At 51.3% G+C, this 16,152-nt stretch overlaps 1 protein-coding gene across 5 annotated transcripts in view; it reads right to left on the reverse strand.

The window, feature by feature from the left end:
- The window catches only part of BRPF3 (bromodomain and PHD finger containing 3), a 32,724-nt gene that overhangs the window by 2,437 nt on the left and 14,135 nt on the right, over positions 1–16,152 (reverse strand). For 3 of the 5 annotated variants that reach the window (XM_074332858.2, XM_074332857.2, XM_019738797.3), the window contains exons 8-12: positions 14,623–15,129; positions 11,742–11,835; positions 8,188–8,285; positions 5,232–5,329; positions 1,256–1,410 (exon numbers count right to left, since the gene is read on the reverse strand). In XM_074332858.2, the coding sequence (XP_074188959.2) occupies positions 1,256–1,410; positions 5,232–5,329; positions 8,188–8,285; positions 11,742–11,835; positions 14,623–15,129 (952 nt within the window). Of the gene's footprint in view, positions 1–1,255; positions 1,411–5,231; positions 5,330–8,187; positions 8,286–11,741; positions 11,836–14,622; positions 15,130–16,152 lie in introns of those variants that run through there. The other 2 variants (XR_012496562.2, XM_074332859.2) reach the window with 2 other exon arrangements.

Genomic DNA, 16,152 nt, shown 5'->3' on the forward strand with positions numbered 1-16,152 from the left:
CAGAGGGCGGCAGGTGGACACCCCAGACAGGAGGCCAGCACGGGCCCTTTCTGGGGTCCCTCCGGGGCCCCAGGGTGCTGTCTGCTTGGGGGCCCGTCAGGACCAGGAGCCAACGTGCTGCCCTCGGGGCCTGGCTGAGCCATCGGAGGGCTGGGCCTTGTCTGCCTTGGAGAATCAGGGAGCTACTGCGAGGAAGTGGGGCTGAAGCCAGGCGTCAATGAACCGATCTTGGGTGGGGACTGCATCTGGTTTTTAAAAAAAATATCCCCAGGTGAATCTACATGTGGCTAAGAGCCCAGGCTTCAGGGCTGGGTCTTGGTTTATACCCCAGTTCCGACTATGGGGTCTTGGCTTTCTGAGCCTCAGCTTCCTCATCTGCAAAATGGACTGGGAGGGGATCAATGAATATTTAAATGAGGATTAAATGAGATCGCACATGTAATTTACATAAGGACACAGTAAACACTTAAGAAATGGTAGCTATTATTATTATTATTAATGATCATTTCCACTAGCTAGTCCTACGTCCTTATTCTGTGGGAACAGAGGTGAAAGAACTCTCCTGCCGGTGCTAAGACAAACCGCAAGGTGCTCATAAACAAGGAGCAAGCAGGCGCCTTGCCGTGGCCCCCGCAGGGCCCAGAACCCCGAACCCAGGACTGACATCCCGGCAGCCACCGGATGTGCTGGCAACTGACAGGCTCTCGGTGAGTTCCCTCCAGGAATCACCCTCCACCGAGGTGGCTGCCTGGCCCAAGGCCACGCCCCTCCTAGAGCAGCCAGCATTTCAGTGACTAGTTGATGGGGGAGGGGAGGTACAAAGGCACAGCCCCCCTTTCTGACACTGATAAGGAGCCCCCCAGCCGCCCCCCCCCCAGGATCAGCTGAGGCCTCAGGAGCAAGTGCACTGCGGTTCAACCTTTTCTTCTGCCCAACGCTGCGTCCCTCATCCCATAGTTCTCCCCAGAAAGCCTTCTGAATCCAATTTCCACCTCAGAGACACGTGTCCCAGGGACTCTGCTCTCGGTTACTACTACCATCACGATTCATCAGTGTTGTTAGAAACACGAGTTACTGTCACTTGGCACGCACAGGGCAGCTGCCCGCAGGTAAGCCTCCCCTCCCCTGGGTGGACGCAGGGTGACCGAGCCCACAGCCCTCGTGTGTCTCTCCAGCGTGTGGGCATCTGCTCAGCCTCCCGCCAGGCCCCAGCCTGCACCCTGGCGCATCCGCCCCCGCAGCAGCGCCCACTCACCAGGTGCGCTTGTTGTCAAAAAAGAGGACAAGGAAGAGCTTCTCGCCAGCCTCGGCCTGTTTCTGCTCTCCCAGCTTCAGCACATCCAGCGGCGGCACAGGGATGGGGACGCCATTGTGCAGCAGGCCCTCCCGAGGCATCTTGGGGTCGATGATCTGAGGTGGGAAGGAGCCGGCACTCAGCTGGGGGTGTGCGGGGTGAGCAGGGCAGCACTGACCCCCCCACAAAGCAGTGCGGGGCTCGGGAGGCCACACCCACGTGATGAGGGGCTGACCTCCTCCATGACCGCAGTGCCCCAGATGGAAATCCTGACTATTTCCCGCTCGCTGTCCCAATCCCTGGCCCCACCCAACCGGTCAGTGCTTTAGATGAGGGAGCCTGCGCCACAAAACGTCAGGGCCCAGAGCTCAAACGGAAGTCATCGGAAAACCAGCCTGGGGAAAGTCAGAACTTGGAGCAGCGTCTCTGACATCTGGGTCGGACAGGCAAACTCCTTCCTCCCAGTGTCCCTTAGGGGAGAGTGGACACCATTGCTTTCCTGTCCACTTCCCCGGGGGCCCTTTGCGATGCACTCCCAATGCTCAGGGGCCGTCCCAGACAGCACAGCTATGGAGAAGGTTCTGCATCGCCCCTCCCCTCGGTTCTGTCAGGCTGTCATTCTGCCTGCTGCAGGGACCAGATACATTTGTGACACCTCCACAGTAAGATCCGAGACAAGCTAGAAGAGGGAGCTTGGAGGGTTGCTGGAGAGGAGGAGGATGTGGCAGGAAACTGGAGGAACCAGTCCTCCTGGTTGTTTGCACCACAAGGGCCAAGGCTCAGCCAAATTCCTGGTGGCATCAACAGGGTAATTCTCAGTCAGCGAAGCCCCTACTTATTCACACATCACCACCTTATTTCAGCCTCTTGCTGATACTCAGAAGCCTTCTGACAGGTATTAGCTGACATGAACCGCCAAGCACAGGAGGAAGAGAAGAGGTAGCTGGTTGAGGCCAGTGCCGGGACTAAAAACCAGGTATTTGTACAAGGTTTGGGCCTCTGCTGCCCACAGCCCCTCTTCCAGAGCAGCCGGCTGTTAATCTGCACGTGCTAAGGCCAGAGAGACTTGGAAACACACTGAGCGAGCGGCTTTCTCTAGAGATGGAGCAATCTTCATTTCTACACCCTGTCTCTGGGGGCCTCTTCTCATAATAATCTGCTCTATTATTTACCTTTGGCTGTCTGCCAGCCTCCCTCCAGCTCTCTCAAGACACTCAGTTGAAAGCAGGTGCTCTAGTTGCGAGTTTACGCTAAGGAAGAACCACGCCTACCCTGCCCCGCTGTGTGATTTGGTCAAAACTCTATCTCCCAGCCTGTTTGTGCCTCCTGGGTGGGACTGCAGCTAAGGGCCTGCTCAAAACCACCACACAAGCCCCCCAGAGCTTCCTCCATCCCCAAACAAGACAGTGGGGCTCCTCCGATGTTTTCTCTGGACAAGCTTGCTGGTTCATGCCTTCCATGTGGGGCAGATAGAGAAAAATGTCCCCCAAGGGCAGCGGCAAGGTGGGTAAGTCTGCCACTTACGGAGAACGCGCCTCCCTTCTTAAAGAGGCAAATGTGTCCCAAAATAATAAATAATGGTCTATTCACTCAAATGTTATACAGATGTAAAACAGCATGAAAATAAAGCTTGTGATAAACTTCAACATGTATAATAAATGTGTACGTACACTATTACGGATACAATTTATAAACAATAAATAGAAGGAACGATATATGTTTATAGTTGACATGTTAGACTGGTGGGGATCTGTGTTGCTTTTCTCTATTTTCCCCAAACTAGTATAATGCAGATACCTTACTTTTATGGAAAAACAAAAACCATTTTTTTTAAATAAGAACCTCCCCCCTCAAATTTAAAAGCTGTGCATTCACTATGGATGCAAGTACAGTCAACCCTTGAACAGAGCAGTGAGGGGCACTGACTGCAGTGGAAAATCCATATACAACTTTTGACAACCCAGAAACTTGACTACAGTTGTTCCTTGGTATCCATGGGGGATTGGTTCCAGGACCCCCATGGTTACCAAAATCCGTGGATGCTCCAGTCCCTTCTATAAGATGGCACAGACCAAGCATGGAGTCAGCCCTCCGTATCCACGGATGTGAAAGCTGGGGGTGTGGAGGGCCAACTGTGTATTTATTGAAAAAAATCCACGAATAAGTGGACCCACGCAGTGCAAACCGTGTTCTTCAAGGGCCAGCTGTACATATTTAAGCACAGGAAAACAACTGGAACAGCATAAACCAAAATAAAAACACAGGTTGTATTCAGGTGATTGGGTTTTCTGGTGGTGGCTGAATTTCTTTTATCATGAAATAAAATGTATGATTAAGAAGATAATTAAAAAGAAAGAAAGACTAGTTTCAGACTGGCTGTTTTGTGTTGTGAGATTTAAAACAACCAAAACTGAAACCTGCATAGCTGTCACCACTTCTTCAGCAACTAAGCCTGAGCCTTGTGAAGACAGCCCCGGGCCCAACCCCCTTGGCGATGGATGAGAGCATGGGTTCCCCACTTGCGACGGCTGAGGAAGACGTGAGGCAGGCAATGTGGGCTGCAGGAAGGCTCCAGCAGGCTCTATAACCTTTTGGAGCTATAGTTTCCTCACCTGTCCAAAAAGGATCAGAGTTCTTGCCCTCCTTACCGTGACAGGCGGCTGTTAGACTGGCCAGAGCCACAGACACGCACGAGCTGAGCGCAGCCCAGAACTCGGTGTGCGTCAGGAGGTTGGGGGCGGGTTCTCAAACCTGGCTACAGGGCCTCTGGGAAGCTTTTGAAAATATATTCATGCACTGGTCTGCTCTCAGAGTCTGTGTTGGTAGTTGGGAGCGTCAGTATCTGCATGGTTTAAAAACTTCCCCTGGATGGTGCTGACATGCTGCAAAGGTCAGAATCAGCGTGTTCCAGGCCCGGATGGACAGCACCTCCCCAATACAGAAAACGCTCTAAGAAGTAACAATCAAGGTGGTAAGAATGGAATTTTCAGCTACTGCTGCCGGGAGTATCCACCAAGACTAACTTTCTAAAGGGCACCTGGGCAACGTGCAGCAGGAGTTTGCACGGACACTGCCCCACGAAGGCGCGCCTAAGAACCCCCTATAAAGAAACGATTATGAGCCCAAAGGCAGAGCTATACTGATGTCTATTGCTGCCTGTTTATCACAGAGAAAAATTCCAAACAATTTAAATGACCAACTGGGGAATGATTAAAATAAGGTAAGTCCATGCATACAACTAAAGACAACGCAGTCATTAAAGTGACGTTGGTGAAGAATGTTTAATGGCACAAGACATGCATTTTTACGGTGTGCTAGTAAGTGAAAGGGAGGCTAAACGGAGTGTGGTCTCACATATGTGCATATTTATGCATCCAACAAAAAAAGAAAGGCCGAGTGGATTTGCACCAAGAGGTCACTTCTGAGTAGATGTGACTGTGGATGATTTTGAACTTGGTGGCTCAGAACACAGGTATCACACATTTTAAGCCCTGGGCTCAAACTGCAACCCTGCCACTTAATAGCTAGGTGACCATGGGTAACACATAGGGCCTCGGGTTTTTTCCCTACAAGATGAAAATAACCACACCTTCCTCAGTATTTCAAGAACTTAGCATGACAGATGTTTAATAAAACATCTAAGCATGATGAGCAGCTTTTAAAACTCTCTACAATGAACACACGTTACTTTTACGCACTAGCAAATCAATCCATCAATCCCTAAGAGCCCTCCCTAGTCTGTCTCCCCGAGCTGGGAGCCTTGCTGGTTTGACCGACCCAAGGCTGGGGCAAAACCTCCCTCCCTTCTAAGCTGCAGGCGCCCTGACTCCCACCAACTCTGCTGGCTTGATCCAATCAGATAAGCCCCCGAGGCAAGGCGGGGGCCAGAACCGCCCAGGGGAGGGAGGGAGGGTGGCAGCATCTGGGGCAGACTCACCAAGGCAGGGTAGGAGGGATAGCCTCGGCACTTGGCCCACACCAGCTCCAGGGGCTCCAGGTCTCCACGGTCTTCAAAGGGCATCAGGAGGCTTCTGCCTGGGGGTGGGGGAGGGGAGGAGACAGTGCCCAAAGGGGACATGGAATGGTGCCCAGGAGGCCTGCATGTGGCCTCCTTTTGACTGAGCAATGAGTCCGCAATACCCCCTCCATATTTCCTCTTCCCTGCCCCTTCCTGAGAAGTTCTCACCCTAGATTAGGGCTTGTTCTATAAAGGGCCAAAGAGTAAATATTTCAGGTTCTGTGGGCCATGGTCTCTGTTGCAACTATTCAACTCCGCTTTGTGGCAGGAAAGCAGCCATAGACAATCTGTAAATGAATGAGTGTGGCGGTGTCCCAATAAAACTTTAGTTTTGGACACTGCAGTTTGAAATGTCTTATCATTTTCACGTTACAAAATATTATTTTGATTTTCCAATCATCTGAAAATGTAAAAACCATTCTTAGCACGTGGGTCCTACAAAAACAGGCAATAGGCTCTAGTCTGGCGACCTCTGGACTGGAACCCTAGGGTGGGGTTCCTTGGAAGAATGTCACTGCTTCATCACCAGGGCCCCGGGGAGAAGAACCACAACCCAGCTTGGGCAGAGCCACAGCCAGCTCTCCGGGCCTCCCCAAGTCGGGAGGCCTCGCGATGGAGGCTTCATGGAAAACGATGCCTGACAGACATCCCGGTAAAACCACTTGCTAAATGACTTCTTTTCTGACAGGGCCACACCTGGCCACCCAGGTCACTGGGATGCACAACACTCAGCAGAGCCAAGCAGGCCTGCAGGTCCTTCAGTGCCTGCTTTTGCCAAACCTTACACTGGGTGTCCTGCCCAGGCAGGCACCATGTCTCTTCAGCTTCCTTTGTTCTGCACCCAATGAACTAACTAGCACCCCTGGAGGGGTGCCTCACAAATGCTTCTGAACCCACAGAGGGGCTTCCCCCTCCCCCCGGAACCTCTATAAACTAGGAATGGGGAGGTGACCACACTCAACCAAAGAAAAAGGCCCAAATCTCAGAGTAGAAATTATGTTTCTAAGGAAGCATTACCACCCTCATTTATAGTTTTTAAAAAGCGTACTGCTAATCACGAGGCATTGTTTTCTACCTACTGAATCAAAGCAGTAACAACAACAAGATAAAATCCAATCCTGAAGAGGCAGGCTGCGGGAAAACTGGTGCAATCGTATGCCGCTGAGGCAACTGCAGACCAGCCCGATCCTTCCAGAATGTAATTTGGTGGTATGTCTCAAGAGCCATAAAAAAAATAAAATAAAATGTATGAACCATCTGCTCCAGTAAATTCCTTCCCTGGGAACTTGTCTAAGAAAAATAACTTTAAAAACGCATAAAAGGATTTTGAACAAAAACATGGGTTCATTACATGATGTAAAATGTTAAAGTTGAAAATAACCAAATGTCTAACAATAGAACAGTTAAGTAAATTATAATGCATTGATTGAAAGATACGTTATTGTAGTAATATGATATACAAAGATTATGTCAATATGAAAAAAGTATGAGATAACATTGAAAAAGGAATACAAAAGAGCATGTGTTTTAGATCAGCATTTTGTTAAAAAACGTGCCTGAAATAAACAGAAGGCAACACATAGAAATGAAGACAATTCTGTTAGGGTGATGGAATGGTGGGAGGTCAGTTTCCTTCAACATCATTTGAATAAGTATGTGGTTTTTAAAATAAGAATAAAATGTCACCACCAGAGCACACAGCGTGTGCCACCCCGCCCTGGTTTTGTTAGATGCTGTACAAACGCATCCAGACATGAGGCTTGCCTCCTGGGCGCTACAGTTAGACAGCAATGACACACGCACGCGTGCATTCATTCATACACATACCGGGAAAAAGCGGATGCTAAGGAAAGATCAAGCAGCTGAGAAAAGGAAGGAGGGAAAGAGAAGCCCTGAAGCCTGCGCGTTGATGAAAGCTTCAAAGACAGGGCCAGACAGTGCACGCCTGCCAAGGTAGGGCTGGAGAGAGCGCTCAGAGGACAGCCCGCCCTGCACCGGCTCCACCTGGGCACCACCCAGCGCTCTCCTCTGGCCTGGCCCTGCCCTTTATTCCCTTGGTCTAAGGAGACAAGACCCACGTATTTCATGCTTTGGACCAGCTAGAGTAGAATGTGTCATGAGGGGAAGGCTGAAGGTACCGGATCACGTGAAATGACAGGGCTTTGTGTGAGAGTCGGTGACCCAGGCTATCACTGATGACGCCAGTGCGGGCAGACTGACGGTATCTATTGGGATTACAAGTGCTCACTTCCTTCAATCAGGCAACTCCACATCTACAGATATACTCCCCACGGATACAAAATCATCTACGTACAAGGCTGCTCACGGCAACTGACTGTAATAAACGGGTGAAAATAACCTAAACGTCCAACCGTACACGATGGCACTCCTGTATAATGGGACGTTTGGCAGACGGTAAAAAGCACAGAAAGCTCTCTACAATATATTGTTAACTGAACACAAAAAGCATGGTTTAGAGGAACATGTGTATACTAGACTTCTCTCTGAAATACTCTGAAATACACACACAGGTTTTGGCTTGTATATGTATGGATTACATCTGAAAAGACACAAAAGAACCTTCTAACAGTGGTTGTTCTAGGGACGGGATCCCTGGCTTTTCATTATGTATCCTTTTGTACCTTTCTGGTTTTTGTTACCATGGGCATGTATTACCAATTCAAACTGAAGATGATCTAAAAGAAAAACAAAGACTCTGAATGACCTGGGTGGGAGGACCACCTCCCTGCCCCACGCCCCAGGGTTTGGAGGAGCTCAAGGTCTGGCCGGCTGCAGCCCACAGAGCCGGATCTTTGCAAAGCCTGCGCCCACCCCCACCCCCACCCCACCGATCCACCTGTACACCACTCCTCACCTGAACCACTGTAGTCAGAGTCTCCGTTCACACCTTCCAGGAAGGGCACTCGAGACAGGGCTGGCTTCCCACGGCTGCGTTTGGGGGGTATTAGACCACTGCATGGAGAGGGGGCGACATGAGCAATTTTAACAACTCCCACTCCCACTACTGCTCTCCCATGGCTGACAGGAGTGGGGCTGCAAAAACCCTTCTAGGAGAATGGTTTCTCACCTTTCCCTAAAAACTCACACTAGCCATGCTACACTTCTGTCCAGAAAGTTCCCAAAAGGCTTTGAGGAACCATTGCATTTACGTGGAAAAGCTGAACCTGGAAAGAGATGCCTGCTCCGCTGCTTAGGGACCTTGGCCTTAATCCAGAGGAAAGGTCACCCCAGGCACCTGTGAATCCCTTCCGAGTTTAAACAGTGGGGCTGTGGGAAGGGCCCATCTCACATATGCACAGAACTCTTGGCTATGGGATTCACATTGCTTGTTTTTTAGAAACCAATGTGTCTTTTAGAGGTACAAAAATCTGCCTGTTTCTCAAATTTTCCATAAGGACATGTCTTACTTCTTTAGTTAGGAAAGACATTTCTCAATCAGAAAAAAAAATAAAAAAAAAAAATTCACTTCTCACTTCCACTTTACGTGTGAAATTTTTCTTAGATAGAGATGGATTTTTTTTTTAACAGGGCTACTGCAAGAAGGTGAAAAAATATATTAAAGACTAGAAGGTAATAAGCAAAACTGAGAATAGTACCAATGTAATGAGATCACTGGAACCCACCCAGGCCTCAGTAATTTTAAGTAGCTCCCCATGCAATTCTAATGGACAACGATAGCTGGGAGCTCTGGGCAAGAATGATGTGGCTAGGCCCTTCTTTCCATCCAAACTTTAAAAAACATTACCACTATATAATTTTTTTTAACCAAAAAAAAATGCTTAAAAGACAGGTCAATAATCTGCTTAAATGCTTAAAAAACCTCTGGTGGGGGTGAGAGGCGGCCGGGGTTAGGACTGGCTGGAAAGCAGGCTACTCCTGTTTTACTACGTCATAACTGCTTTTATCCCGGTCTCACACAGGACACCTGCACGGCCAGAACACAGTGAATCGTGATCCTTTGGTAACTAGTAGGTTGGGAGCCTTTTTCCTGTTAGTCAAAATTAGGCCCTATCTGGGGAAACACGAATAACACCCAGTTCACACTTAGGATTCAGTTCCCACTCAGCCCTTGAAAATCTGTCACTGGGCTTAGAGACTCTGAGCCTTATAAGCAGGTAAAGTACTAGTGGTTTCACTCGGGAAGCCTCTCTACGTTCACAATGAGGATCTGGGAAGACATCTTTAAATACAACAGAAGAGGGGTAAGAGGTGAAACTGTGCAGCCAGACTACCTGGGTTCAGCACCTGGCTCTTCTTGTCGGTGGTTCTGTGACCTTGAACCAGTTACTTAACCTGTGAGGCTCATGTCCCCAGGTGTTGCTGTGAGGATTTAATGGATTAATACACAGAAAGCACTCAGTACAGCACTTGACAAACAGCAGTTCTACAGTAACTATTCTATGAAGAACAGTAAGTTTTAGTGTCTCACTTCAAATGCTACAAACTACTAATGTTGTGCCATCACGTGATGAGCTCTGTGAAGGAGGAGCTCAATACAATGGGATACAACAGCAAAACCAGGCCTGTGTGTTCCCGTTTCACCGAAACAAGCCCAGCGACTCGACCCCAGCCCGCATTGCAGCCCTTTCTCCGTTACCCAGACCTGGGCACACAGCCCGGCCTGTAATTGTTGTTTACTGCGTTACCAGCCATCTCTCCTCTAGAAGACAAGCCCCTTGAGAACAGGCACCCTGTGAGCGCTGAGAACAGTGCCTGGCTCATGGCAGGTGCTCAATTAATAACTGAATGAGTGACCCAAGGACAGACAGAGCAGCCCTAACAAGCTCAGAAAATCACCAGGACAGATCCACCAAGGGGCCGATAGGGAGGGAGGTGTGATTAGTGACCAGAAGTTTTCTCAAGGTTCTTTCTAATTCTGGGATTATTATAGGATTCTACTCGAATTAATAGAGTTTCCTTTATGTTCTTATCACCACAGTGTAGGGGGAAAAAAAGAAAAGCCCCTGCATCTCTGGTTTTAAACCTTGAAATTCCACTTGACAACCACTCAGTTCAAGAGGAAACGCCTTCCAAGGACATTGTTTCCACCCGAGTGGGCCCCAGGGCATCAGTGCCCGATGGGCCTTCTGTCCAAAGGCACACAGAGCCTCACACAGCAGGCTAACTAGAGCCCGGCCTGGCTCGCTTCTTACGGCTCAGAGCTGGGTAGAGCGCCCTTCACAGAGGGAAGAAGAGCCCAACACCCCTTCGACCTTTAGTCGAGGTCTAGGAGGCTGTTTGGGACCCCTTCCGACCCCATCCCCAGTGAACTCACTGACTTTCCAGGCACCAGGTCTTAGAAGGGAGTCGGGAACTCCCACCCAGGACCAGGCTGGACGCATCTTACAAGATTCTGAAATCTCTGCTTCTTCTCTATGCCTGGTAACTGTTCTTTCCCATCTACTCCACCTGTATCTCTAGAGGCTGCAACATGGAGGGAGTCAGATAGAGCAATTTCGAGGCTCGGTGGAGAGGAACACCTCAAAGGAACCACCAAAAGCTGGGCCCTGCCATAGCGGGGGACCAGTCCAGGCCCAAGGGGCAGCTGGCCGCCTCCCACAGACCCCCCAGGAGCCCGGCAGCCAGGGTAGAGTGAGCACCTAACAGGACACACACCCAACCTGCCCTAACGGTGCTTTAAACAGACACAATCTTTTCGTGCTGCCCTGGGACCTTTCGTCCCCTCCTCAGAACCAGGACCCACTCAGCAGCCATGCGCAGGGAGCATGAGGTCAGCCTTCAGGACAGGTCATTTTGCCTTTGTGGCACTGCGGTCTCCCATTTGCAGGAGTCCCACACTCCCTGCTGTCTTGCAGCGCACAGCACACAGCGCCATTTAATAAACTCTTGCACTCGGAAGAAACTGTAAGGCTCTGGTCTCAGAAATCCTCCCTTCGGGTAAAACGGAAAAGAAACCCATCTCTTCCCAGCTCACAGATTGGAGAAGACCTGGGGCCCTTGTCTAATAAAAGACAATCCAGATTTCCTATTAGCTCATTTCTTATTCCCACACCACACCGCTGGAGGGGCCATTGCTATGATGCCCCAAAAGACAAAAGGGCGAAACCGTGTCTGTGACCAGCTGGGTTATGTGCACGGGGGGGGGGGGGGGGGGGGGGAGTGGGGTTTTGGCTCAAACGCTAACGTCACTGGGCAATCCAGATTTGCTGTCACCACCATCCAGCTCCATAAACCAAGGGAAGCTTCAGTGCCACGCCTGCCCTCCTAGTCTGATCAGGCCTAGTGCCAAGGGTCATGCTGTTTCCTAGGAGCTGCCCGAGTTACAGACCAGAGGCCTCAGGAAACAGCAGGCGGGAGAAAAATCTGAGATAAGCAGGAGGTTCAATCAGACAATAAAGGGAGAGGTCGTGGGGTGGCCAACAGAGCTGTGGGGACAAGTGTTCTTACCTGCAAGCTTCAGAGGCCAGTCCACCACCGAGACCCAAACTACATTCCGAGTCAGACCCGCTTTCGGTGTGTTTTCCAAAGCCGTTGGTCACACCTGCCAAGGACACGCAGAGTGAGCCTGAGCGCATAAACCCCGACATTCCCCGCACTCACGCTGCAGTGCGGGAGCCGCTAGGGAGGGCGCAGTGAGGATGCGTGGAAAGAATGGCTGTGCCTTCCCCTGTGGAAAATGGGTCTCAGGCAGTAGGATCTAATAAAGGTTTGGGGGAAATGGTGGTGGTGACAGGGAGCAATGAGTAGACGCTGCATTTTCCTTCCCATATTCTGGTTTTACTTTAAGGAAAACACAGCACACAGCTCACTCAAGTTATTGTCATTTGGCTACAAAGGGAAATACCAAGACTTCCCTGCTCGGCTGGCTCACAAGTCCTAGATGTGCTTCTCATTTCAAGCCTCAATTATCAGGGAGTCTCCTCTGCCTCTTGGGGAGCCCACCCGCCTGGCCTCTTCAGATAAACACTCGCATACCCTACCCATCACACAGCTGGCAGCAGCGAGCTTCATGCTTTTGGGATGGTGTCAGGGGAGGCTGGGGCAGGATAAGGGCTGGCAGCCACACCCAGAGATATGTAGCCGGGCTCGTCAGACAAGCATGGTGGCGCTTTTCAGAACCAAAGCAGACCAGACCCGCCTGGGCCAGCGAGTAAGAATTCCCCAGGTTCTAGACTGGGTTCTGAAATGCAGGCCCTTTCCTCTTTAAGCCTTGGCCTCCCCTTCTGTGAAGTGAACGTAATACCTTCTTACTTACAGAGGATGCTATTAAGTATGAATGAGAGAAGGTTTGTTTACAGCGGGGAGCCGTTTGGAGGCAGACGAAGATGAGCTGGTAGTCCCAAGGACGGACTCCCATCTACTGTGCAGGCTGGCGCTCTCCTCTCTATCCGCCCAATTCTTAACCACAGGCCAGGGTCCTGCGGTCTGGGAGCTGAGTGAAGACCGCTTGGTCAAGACACTCTGGCCAGAAAACTGGGAGGTGAGTCACACCGTCGGAGCAGGTGTCTGAGCCAAGATACGTGGACTCTGACCTGGCTCCGCCTCTAACATCGTGACCTCAATTTAATCTCCAAAGCCAGCTGTGCCTGAGGGGCCTCATCTGTAAGGGTCACCGCCTGTCTTTGTGGGACTCAGAAAGGCTGTGCAGAAGCCTTCCTGAGCGCCAAGCAGCTGGGCTGCGGGGCAGGACCAGGTGCCAGCAGTGTCCCTAAGCAGTGTGCCCTCTCAGGTTCGAGGAGCCTGATGTCCAGACCTGTCACCCAATAGCAGGACCGTGCCCTGTTAGTGCCGTGTCCTCGGTGCTGTCTCGCTGTGCCTGATACAGCTGAGAGGATGACGATCACCGCTCCCACCTGCCGCTACGTGCCAGGGCCTTATACAGACTAGTTCCAGTCCTCAGAGCCCTGCCAAGCAGGCACCGTCAGCCCCACATTACAAAGAAGAAAATGGACTGGATACATAGCTGGTAAAAAGACGGGATCTGAACTCAGGTCTAAGTCCAGGCCTCAAGCTCCTGACTCTCTACACCAACCTACCGCCCTAACACAGGGAAGCCTGGCCCAGACGGGAAGGGAGGGTATTGCTAGAAACAGTGTGAGGAAGGTGAGAGAAATGCAAGTGCTGGCCACACAGCCCACAGCCACCGCACAGGGACAGGAGCAGCCAGTCCCGCGCAGGCCCCTCCCCCCCAAGCGAGCTGGCCTTCCGTGTCCCACCACGATGCAGCCACTGTCTGGCAACGGAGGGTCTGCACATCCAGGCCCCCCGGCCCCCCGAGCCTTGGCTCCTGACACTCGGGGAGCCCCTCTCCACACTGTCCCTCCCAGGGACTCTGTCCTCGTTTCCACAAACCCAGACCTGAGCCCTTGTCCCGTCTACTCCTTTCCATTCGGCCTCGGCCCTCAGACCAGCTTAGGCGTCACCTTCCCAGGAAGCCCTCCCAACACGCCCAGCAGCTGTCGGCTGGCATATAACCGTGTACCGCCCAGCACTGTGACATCTCTGCGGCTCAGGAGACCAGCTAGTCTCCTCATGACACTGAACTCTTCCGGAGCTGAACTGGCTCTGATTTACTCCCCTCCAGTGAGCAGTTGGTGCTGGACATGTACGTGGTAAGGATTCTTTAGAGAGCGAGCCCCCATTACCTGCTTCTGGGACTCCATCTCCTACCGGCCCCTGGCTCGCTCTGCTGCGTCCCCTGCTGTTGCTCAGACACGCAGGCGTGTTCCCAGGGCCTGCGCACTTGCTAGTCTACCTTTGTGGAATGTTCCTCCCCCAGATACCCCAATACCTCACCTCCAGATACCCCAATACCTCACACCTTCAACTCCTTTAGATCTTTACTCACATGTCATCTCAGAGGCCTCCACGGGCCACCCTCTCTAAGAGCACCCCAGTACCCCTATCCCCCTTCCCTGCTGGATTTTTCTGCATCACTTCTAATACAAGATACAATTCACTCATTTGTCTTTAGTCTATCTCCCCTCCAAAGGAGACTATGTTTCCCCCCGTACCTAGAATAATGCCTGATATAAATACCTGATGAATAGACGAACCAAAATGAAGACAGGACCCATTTTACCACATACAGCTTGGAATCTCCCTCAAGGCCAAAGAGAGCCCCGGACACAAACTAGCCCTGTCAATATACTTGCTCAAGGCCGATTTCCCCAGGCCACGACTCATGTGCCAGGCCCAGCTGCGAGCTACGGAGCCCTCAACGCTACAACTGGCATCTGCAGGGGCCATTTGGGAGGTGGGTGCTGGCTGGCCAGGCAAAGCAGGAAAGCAGATACGAAGTCGCGAGACAAGTCACAGGCGGGGTCACCTGTCTCTTCCTCCTGCTGGGGGGACCTCTCCCCTTCACTCTCACTACAGCTCCTGCTCCTCGGCCGCTTCCGGGAGTGTTGCTCCTCGTCGATGCTGGCGGGAGAGGCGGGAGAGCCCACGGCGCCATGGTCGGCGCCATTCTCCAGGGCCCCTTCTGGGCTCCTCGGCAGCTGAACCCCATTCTTGGCCTTCTTGAAGAGGACGGAGGTGCGGCGGCCCACGCCGCTGAGGGAGGCGCCAGCCGGCGTGTCAGGGGCCACCAGGGGCAGTCTGTGGACGCCATTGTCACTGAGCAGGCACTGCAAGGGCTCGCTCCCTAGCTGTAGAGGGGATTTTTCTAAGAGCTCATCTTCTTCTACCTTTCTGGGCTTTAGGAATCGGCCTGGAGGTTTGCTATCATTGATGGGTTTCAGGGTGGGGGGATCCGGAGGGGATTCTTGCTCAGACAAGGAAGGCGCAGGCCCAGTGGGCTCCAGGGTTGGTGGCGGAGGCAGTTTGGAGTCGTCTGTTACAGAAAAAGAGAACCTGCTTGAACATTTTAGAAAAAGTCTGGCCCTACAAGCCAGAAAAGGACACTATTACCAAGAACAAAAGCACGGGCTTTTAGGAGGCTTGAAAAGTACCCCAGGTTTCGGGTCTGAGGTAAAGAGAATGTAGGACTAAGTTTTATCGAGACTAGCTGTTCTCGACTGCGGCTTTGAATTAGGATCACCTAGGAAGTTTCTTGAAAATTTCAGTGCCAAAGTCCCATCCCAGACCAAGTGCAACCAAACCTACAAAGATGGGGTATTTTTTTTTAAGCTTACCAGGTGAGTCTGGTAACGTGAGGATTCCAGACCACTGCTCTACACACACGAAAGCTGAAAGTCCCGGTTAATCAATTAGGTAAGTCTCAGCTCATAGATTCGGGGTCTACAACTCTCATTAGACTCAAGTGTTTTCCGAGCTTTTGATGCATTATGCTTTGTTTCATATCACCCAAGTGAAGCAAGTAGGACAAGCAGAAGAAACGTTCAGATACGGAAAAAACGAGACCAAGTAAGTTAAAATCGGTGGTTCCCAAACATGTCTGTTCACCTACCACCCTGACATTTATAAAACTTGAGCCTTCCAAGCCACATCCCAGACTTCCCTAATCTGAATCTCTGGGAGGAAAGCCCTGGGAATTTTGTTGGGAAACCCTGTAGGAGAAGCTGTTGCAGTCAGGCCACGGGGCGTGACTGCTCCCACAGCCCTGGAGTGGGGACATTAGTGGCATGCTGCCTGCCACATGGGGAGTCGGAAAGAATCACAACGGACACGAAGCCCTCTAATGCCACTTGTGACCTCTCAGCCATGTCCCCATCCCCTGCCAACCTAAAATAAAATGGGCCATTTCTTGCAATTTGGCCCCCTATCCTCTGGAGATAACTCCCAACCTTTTGAACTGTGGGCTGACATGCCCTCCCGAGCCATTCGCTCAGATCCAAGGACGGGTAGGAGGGAGACAATTGTGTCCCCAATGAAGCGAGGAGAATGGGAAGCAGCT

The sequence above is a fragment of the Rhinolophus sinicus genome, chromosome 2, assembly GCF_057876585.1.
Source record: "Rhinolophus sinicus isolate RSI-liver-muscle chromosome 2, RSI-T2T, whole genome shotgun sequence".
NCBI classification, from domain to species: Eukaryota; Metazoa; Chordata; class Mammalia; order Chiroptera; family Rhinolophidae; genus Rhinolophus; species Rhinolophus sinicus.